The sequence below is a fragment of the Microtus ochrogaster genome, chromosome 17, assembly GCF_000317375.1.
Source record: "Microtus ochrogaster isolate Prairie Vole_2 chromosome 17, MicOch1.0, whole genome shotgun sequence".
Classification (NCBI taxonomy): Eukaryota; Metazoa; Chordata; class Mammalia; order Rodentia; family Cricetidae; genus Microtus; species Microtus ochrogaster.
Genome location: NC_022019.1, coordinates 3918774 through 3927422, shown reverse-complemented (window position 1 = coordinate 3927422; position 8649 = coordinate 3918774). Strand labels below are relative to the sequence as shown.

General features: G+C 40.9%; 1 protein-coding gene across 4 annotated transcripts in view; it reads right to left on the bottom strand.

Annotated features, from left to right (window-relative positions):
• Window positions 1–267: 267 nt before the first annotated feature.
• Txndc16 (thioredoxin domain containing 16) overlaps window positions 268–8649 on the bottom strand; it is an 87225-nt gene continuing 78843 nt past the window's right edge. For 3 of the 4 annotated variants that reach the window (XM_005355389.3, XM_026783291.1, XM_026783290.1), the window contains exon 23: window positions 268–1554. In XM_005355389.3, the coding sequence (XP_005355446.1) occupies window positions 1289–1554 (266 nt within the window). In that variant the 3' untranslated portion in view covers window positions 268–1288. The remainder of the gene's footprint in view (window positions 1555–8649) is intronic. The other variant, XM_026783292.1, reaches the window with a different exon arrangement.

Sequence of the window (8649 nt, the reverse complement as noted above, 5' to 3'; positions counted from 1 at the left end):
TGTAGCTTTTGGAGCCTATCCTGGAACTTGCTCTTGTAGACCAGGCTGGCCTAGAACTCACAGATATCCACCTGCCTCTGCCTCCCGAGTGCTGGGATTAAAGGCGTGCGCCACCACCGCCCGGCTTTTGTGGAATTTTATTGCTTCTAGAAAGTATAAAAATTGGGGCTGGAGAAATGGTTCAGCAGGTAAAAGCACTGGCTGTTCTTGAAGAGGAACTCAGTTTGGTTCCCAGTATCAACATGGCAACTCACAACTATCCATAACTCCAGTCCCCAGGGATCCAATGCCCTCTTCTGACCTCTGTGGGCAACAGGCATGCATGTAGGGCATTTATGTGCATGCAGGCCAACCACTCGTACTCATAAAATACAAATAAATAAACCTTTAAGAAATTAATTTTTAATAATCAGCAAAAGACAGCCACTAATTTTTAATATACCATAGTAACTGGGCAGATTAAGAAGATATTGGGATCCACTGGGCTACATGATACAGGATTATGAAGCCTTGGCACTCCTGGCACTATGGGAAAGACAATTCTTTGATGGGGGAAGCTATCCAGTGCAAAGTGCTGAAGAGCACCCCAACCTGTCAGTAGCATCCCTAAGTTATGATACTAAAACTGTCTCTTCACATTGACAAATATCCCTATGAGCAGAACTGAAAAGCAATGGTTTTAACATGACTACAAGAAAATAAATACAACGGCTAGCTATGATTTCACTGTAGAGTCAATGGTGATTCAGTAGAGCTACATCCCAGTTCTGATTTAAATACACGTCACGGCTAGGACTAGGAGAAGGACCCTGGTGTTTGTCTGCTAGGAGCTGCCCAGTACAACAGTCATGTACCAGCTGCCCAGTACAGCTGCCCAGTACAACAGTCATGTACCAGCTGCCCAGTACAGCTGCCCAGTACAGCTGCCCAGTACAACAGTCATGTACCAGCTGGGACAAATAAGCACTCGAAACACAGCTCTCTATAGTGAGCAATGGCATTAAGTACAAAACGCAGTGCATCTTGAAGAATTCATGTGAAAAAAGTAAATCTCTCGACATTCTTATACAAAGCTATCTGAGTTTACTTACCAGATGAAATACATTTTAAATCCATTTTACCTGCTCATCTTATGGTTTTAAAGTGTAGCTACTAAGAAACTTTATGTATGTTATTTGTAGCACAACCCACTGAATGGCGCTTGTCTAGACTTGACATGGGTTAGTATTATTCTTAACAGAATGAACCTCGAGTTTCTTGAGCCACAGAGAGGTGTCAGGAGGTCCGATCATAACTCCTTGTGGTGCTGCGAAGACTCCTCTGCTTCCTTCGGCCAGTTACTCTTGTTCCAGTGCTTTATTCTGAGCACTTCAGCTGGTCCTCTTCTGGTTGTCAACGGAGCTCCCTGGGGCTGCTCAGCACTCTCCTGCACCCCCTTTTCTTTCATACACTCCAGAACTTTCTTTGTGGGAGGCTGAGACATAGGAGCATCCATCATACTTAGAAAATCAAAAGCTGGAAGAGGAGGTTTCCATTCCTGAGCAGATAAAGTTGCTGGAAGGAAGAAACAACCAGAGTGTCAACGATTAACAGAGATGAAATCACTGCATAAATATAGCTACAAAGTGCTTTATTTTGAAATGCATATTTGTAGGAAGCCCTCATTAGCATCACTCATCAAATCCACGTGGGAAGTGCAGTGTCAACTGCAGGGATTGGACACAATGTCAGCATGCTAGAACATTCCAAAATTCCCGAAACAAAGTCAAATTGTAAAAGTCTGACTGAATTGAATAGACAAGAATGAGGCTCAATATGACGAATTTCAGATGCCATGCAGTTAGTGCATATCTTACTTTGTTTTGCTGCTGCTGTTGTTGTTTTTTTTTTAACAGAATAGTTGAGTTTGAATCATTTACAAAAAAAAAAAAAAGTTTATTTGGGCTCATGGTTCTAGAGTCTGGGAAGTTCCATCAGGGACAGCATCTGGAGAGGACATTATAAAGCTTTAATTTAACTGTGGAAGCAGACAGGGAGTGGGTGGGTATAGGAGAGAAAGGAGGTCCAATTCCTAGAGGAGCTAATCTAATGAAAGGCATTAACTGATTCATGAAGGTTCCCCCTTATAATCCAACGCCACTTACTATGTTGACCAAATTTCAATCTATGTGTCAATGTAGACAAAGCATAGCAAGAGAAGTATACTATGATTAAAACTAGTTATAGTTAAAGAGCCAGGCATGTTGGTGCACACCTTTAACCCCAGCACTCAGGAGGCAGAGGCAGGCGGATCTCTGGGAGCTGTAGACCAACTTGGTCTACAGAGTGAGTTCCCAGACAGCCAGGGTTTCACAGAGAAACCCTATCTCCAAAAATCACCGCCCCCCCCAGAAAAAAGCTTTAAGAAAAAACAATTTATAAAATTGAGCAGAAAAAAATAGTCACTTATAAAGCAGTCATTCAGGAGCGGGTAGATGACTCGATGGTTAAGTTCACATGCTGCTCTTGTAGATGGCCTGGGTTCCAGTTCCCAGTGCCCACACTGGGTGATTCACAGCTGCTAGTAGCTCCAGTTCTGGGGAACCCAACCCTCTTCTGGTTTCTGAGGACTGTTGCACGCACATAGTGCACATACATACTCAAATGTGCACCTGTGTACACACTTACACATTGCTGTAACAAGACCCCAGACTTAGGGCCCCAAGACCTCAGCACAACTGACTCTATGACAGAAATAAGGCTGTAAAACTCAGTATGTAGACAGCATCACTTGCCAAAACTAAAACAAAGGACTAATCCATCCAAGTTCATAGTTCTGGAAAGTCTCTAAATGTAATAACCTTGCTTTTTGACTTCTGTAGTTCCACTTCGGGCTAATTGTTCTTGTTAACTGAAGTATGTCAACCCAGAACATGGTTTGTGTCCTTAAAAGCTCACCCTGAGAAAGGCTCAGTGATGCACAGGGATCCTACCCAGTGTAGTCACTAGTCAGCTAATAAAGACTTTCTACTAGTTTAAATCCACGTCTTGGCAGTCTTCTCTGTTAAATATTCCACAAGAAAGTAATAAATAAGAAATCATCCGTACATACAATCCATCATATCCATTTAGAAGACTAACATCTTAAAATTGTAGATTAAACCCTTAAAATTACAAACATCACCCACTCCAGTCTTGTCCTAAAAAGCATCCTGTCTTAATCTTACTTATTTTGTGAGACAGAGATCTCACAGTATAGCTTTGGCTACCCTGGAACTTGACATGTAGAACACTCTGGCTCACTCTGGTTCCTGCCTCTGCTTCCCAAGTGCTGGGATTAAAGGTGTACACCACCACATCTGACCTTTTAGTCTATTTTTAAACAGTTTACATTCTGGCTAGTTTTATGTCAGGCTGACACAAGCTAAAGCCACCTGAGAGGAGGGAACCTCAATTAAGAGAATGTCTCCATAAGATTGGGCTTTAGGCAAGCCCGTGGAACATATTCTTAATTAGTGGCTAGCCCTCCATGGCCTCAGTGACAGCCCTACCTCTGGGTTTCTACCCTGCCAACTTCCTTTAATGACAGATTATGATGTGGAAGTGTAATAGAAACCCTTTCTTCCCTAAGCCGTTTTGGCCATGGTGTTTATCACAGCAAAAGAAACCCTAACAAGACTGCATGGGGCGGGGGGGGGGGGCGTGGAGGCCAGAAGTAAGCCATGGTGTCCACAGTGTCTTCCTCCATCACTCCCACCTTATTTACTGCACCCAGAGCTCACTGACTGAGCAGGTTCCACAGAGCTGATCTGCTCTTTTAGACCAAACTCGGGCTGTTGGCTTCCACAGCAAGCACTTCACCAAGTGAACCATCTCGCTGGCTCTGAAAAGTAACTATTTCTATGACTAATTCCAGAGAAAAATACCTTCGAATATATTTAACATTGTTGCTCATGCTAGTAATGCCGTAATCTTGAAGCATTTTCTGTTTTTAAGTTAACATCCTTTCCATACACTTTATGAAAACAAGTCCATTTTTTTAAAGTTAATTATAGACAGTAATAATTTTAAAGTGCCATGGAGTCAACTGAACTATAAATACACAGCGATTAGTTAATTTCCCTTAGGTGACTGCCATGCAGTGAATCTTCACACTGTTTTCAAATACTGATCATACTGTGTAGAGAATGACAGACTTTGGAGAACTTAGCCCTAAAAAGGATGTCTTTATCAACTTCCTCCCCTTGGTGCTCACTAACCTATGCAGAAGAGGAGTCAGAAAGATGGTAAGAGCCAGAGGGGAGGGAAGAATCACGGAAATAGCATCTTCCAGACACAATAGGCCTGATAGACGCGTGAGGTCACAGAGGCTGGGACAGCACGCAGAGGCCCACGTGAGTCTAAACCAGGCAAAACCCCAGCAGAGAGAAGGGTGTGGACACAAAGGTTCATCCTCCTGGGGGAGGGAAGATCAGAGTTCTCCAGTGGAGAGTCACTAGGTCTACCCACCACGCTCCACAGCAGGCCCACGCCCAGAAGTAGCTGTCCAAAACAAAGGGGAGAACTCCACGGTCTTCCGTTGTTGTTATTTGTTTAGTGAGTGGTTGTTTTGGTATTTTTTGTTTGGCTGGTTATTTTGGTTTTGTTCTTTTTAGTCTGTTTTGATTTTCATTTTGTTGTTATTGTTGTTTGTTGGTTGGATGAATGGGTTTGTCTTTTACTTTTTTTAGAGAGAAAATTAATATGAAGTTAGGTGGGTAGGGAGTTAAAAGAATTTGGGAAAAGTTGAAGGAAAAGTATGATGAAAATACATTGTATGAAATAGTTTAAATAATAAAATGCTGACCCTTAGACGGGGAAAACTTATTAAAGTTGATAACTTATGAGCTACATTAGCTAACCAAAAAGTTTACTAAAAATTTAGTTGGCCTAATTAAAATATTTTTGAGAAAGAAACTAAGTAAGCACATGAAGTAAGCTTTCAGAAATAAGTTGTGGTCGGAGAATTTTTATGATGTTACATGCAAAAATAATAAATGCTCTAAAAATACAAACTTGCACATCTCTTACAAATCAAGCAATCACCTTCGTAAGGTTCAGAGTACAAATGAAGAACAGTTTATTAGAGCTGGAAAACTCAAGCAAAAATCTGCACTGCTCATATGCTGTGCGTCTACATCTGCTGACAGACAATTTCTCCTACTCAACTATACCAATCTCGGTACATCACGGGGACATTAAATTATGTTACTCGTGGAATTCAGGCTTCAAACAGGTACTGATAAATTACTAGATTACAAAGTGACCAATGGATGAAATTCTTATCTGGATGAAATGAACAGGCAAGGGTAAGAGTGACTATGTGTAGTGGCAATATCACTTAAATGTTTATTGAAGTGTCTTTGAGGAAAGTCTAGTTTAAGGGGAAGAAACATGCAATTTTTAAAGGCTAACCCCCAGAGCTTGACATTTCAATGCTGCTAATTATTGCTCAGGGAAATATAGAAAGGTCTTAATGTTTTCAATTGAAAACAAATCTGTTCTCTGATCATATGGCTGATACATTATTCATGAAGTTATTAAGGACATAAAGAACAGTAGTAAACACTTCTTGATCCTTTATTATATGCCAGACATTATTTGCTCAATCCTTAAAGTAACAAAAGCATAATAATCTTCCCATACCAGGGCAAAGAAAGACTGAGGGACTGGACAAACTTATATACCAACTCTCAGTAAAAAATGGCCAGTGGCCACAATCTCACCTGTGGTGCAGGTCACTCTGGGAATATTCACTGTATTCCCAGAATGCTACTATAACCGGCCCAGCTTCTGAGCCTCTCTCAAAGCATGGTTAGCAGAGGCCTGTCTAACAAAGAGTGTCCAGTCTGGCTAGCACAGAGGGACACAACACACAGGGGTGTGCCATTAAGTCTTATATGCTCACTAGGTGAGGTGGTAAAGACATTAAAAACTGCACAGAAAGGATGCCAGACTCTCAGAAAACTCTCAAAAGGACTGATTCTTTCAGAAAAACTGACAACAGTTGCGGTAAAAGCTCTCAGGATGTCCTTGCCAGGAAGACCTGAACACAGATACCTTCAAGTTTATTCGTTACAAAGTTTCTAAAAATAGCCTTACTTGACTGTTAATTAACTTTGTGATGTATCAGAGTAGGAACTGTGCATCTCTCCAAGTAACAAAGAAAAAAAACAACAGAAAGCATGGAAACTGGGTCATGAGCTCAAGGCTGTGTTTTGAGCATCCACCCTTCCTAAAGCAGAACTATTTGACATGCATCCATCTCTACTTGAAGAGTCCATAGGGCTTGCACCTGAGAGCAAAGCGGCAGCACTCACGTGACCCTGTAAGGAGGCGATGCAGACAGGACAAGCATCTGCAGAGTGCAGGAACTACAGATAAAAGGGTGCACCCTCCTATGTAAGAAAGGACCAGGAGCCTCCTTCCACATTATGACTGATGCTAAATAGGCAATTTTCTCTGTTTCTAAGAAAATATTACAGTCAGTGAACTACCTTAGAAATCAAACAAAAGTATCAACAAGTTATCATCCTATAGGGATAGAGGATAGCCAAAACAATTTAGAAAATAAAGAATGGAGTCAGAGGAATTAATGTCTCAAAAAAAAAACCCTACTCCAAATCAACAGTAATGGTGTGGTGTGACCAGACAGGGCCATGTAAATGAGCAGTGTGGTAGAACGCAGACAGGGACATGTAAATTATTTCACAGTAGAATTATTCATAAGAGCCAAAAATTGAAGGCGATCTATCACATGATGAACAGTACACACAATGTAGTGTCTTCACATAGTGAAATATTACCTGCCCATAAACAGCAATGACTGCTTATCCATGCTACAGCATGGTTATTCTTTGAAATCTGCACCCCAAGAGATGGTCAGACATAAACACCCACATATGATATTATTTATTAATACTACAGGTTAAATATTAAAGCTAGAATAGTTTGTGGATGCTAAAATGTCGAGATATCTATATTCCTATGTTCACTATAGCATTATTCGTTAATTGCCATGATTTGAATATGACCTGTGTCTGTCAAAAAACAAATGAATAAGAGTGCACACAATGAAGAACAAAAGAGTGTACACAATGAAATGCTATTCGTTCTTTAAGTAGAAGGAAATCATGTAATTTGTGACAATGTGGATGACCTTAAGGGCATGACATTCAGCAAATTACTCTGGGTATAGAAAGACAAATACATGACCTCACTTGAAAGAAGAAATTTAAAATAACCAAACTCACAGACGTAAAGAAATCCCAAGTTATGGAGGGAGGGAAACTACAAATGGAGAGATGTTGGCCAAAGAGCACAAAACTTGTTAGACAGAGAAAGCTTTCTGGAAATCTGCTGTAGAGCAGGGACTGCAGTCAACAGTACATTACACAAACATGAAAATTCCTAACAGTAGACTTTTCTCTTTTCTGCATGTATATATGCATGTGCTGTGCAAGACTGTGTGTTTACATGTGTGTGTGTCTGTCTGTGTATGCAGGTACATGTGCACATGTGTGTACACATGGAGACCACAGGTTGATCTGAATCTTTGCCCACCTTAAATTTTGAGGCAGAGTCTCCTGCGTGAGCGCAGAGCTGGCAGTTAGCCTAGTTAGCCAGTTTGCTGTAGGGATCCCCCGCCTCTGCCTCCTGTGTGCCGGTGTTTCAGGCAGGCCCAGCATTTATGAAAGTGTTGTGGGTCCAGACTCCTGTCCTCAAGCCTGTTTTACCTGGTAAGCCATCTCTCCAGTCCAAACAGTAGATTTTAAATGATCTCATCACAAAAAAATAATAAGTGTGTAAGGTAACAAATGTTAATTGGTTTGATTTAATCATTCCCCAGTACATGTATATATTAAAATATCATGCACATCATGAATATAGAGATTTCCATTTGTCAGTTTTTAAAATCATCCCTGGGGCTGGGTAGAGTGCTAAATGGTCAGAGTCTCTTTGGACTAACATCAAAGTTGGACAGACCTGGTGGATGCCTATAATCCCAACACTTAGAAGGCACAGAAAGGGAATCCTAAGACAAGCTGGCTAGACTAGTCAGAATAGTAAGCTTTGGGATCAGGGAGAGATCCTATCTCAATTATGAGGTGCAGACAGTTGAGGAAGACATCTACTGTCATCTTACCTTAAATTATCCCATCTATCTTTTGCAAAAGACATCTTTTTATCTTTCTCTATTTCTGTATACCTTACTTTTACTCTTACTGTGGCTGGATGTGTAGCTGACCACTAACGCCCTCCTTGATCTCTCTTGCTCCTCCTTTTTTTTTCCTCCCAGATTTCTACTTCTATTTATACTCTCTGCCTACCAGCCCCGCCTGTTCTTTCTCCTGCCTCACTACTGGCCATTCAGGTCTTTATTAGGCCATCAGATGTTTTAGACAGGCAAAGAATCACAGCTTCACAGAGTTAAATGCAGCATAAACAAAAGCAACATACCTGAAAATAATATTCTACAGCAACTCACTTCCTATAAAACTAGGTATTTTCTTTCTAGCCATATTTAAAGGACAGTGAGCTTATAATTCGCAATCCTAGAGAAGCTAAATGAGAACGTGAATCCAAAGACAAACATATAGGCATCCCCCTGAATATTAACCTTCATCAGGC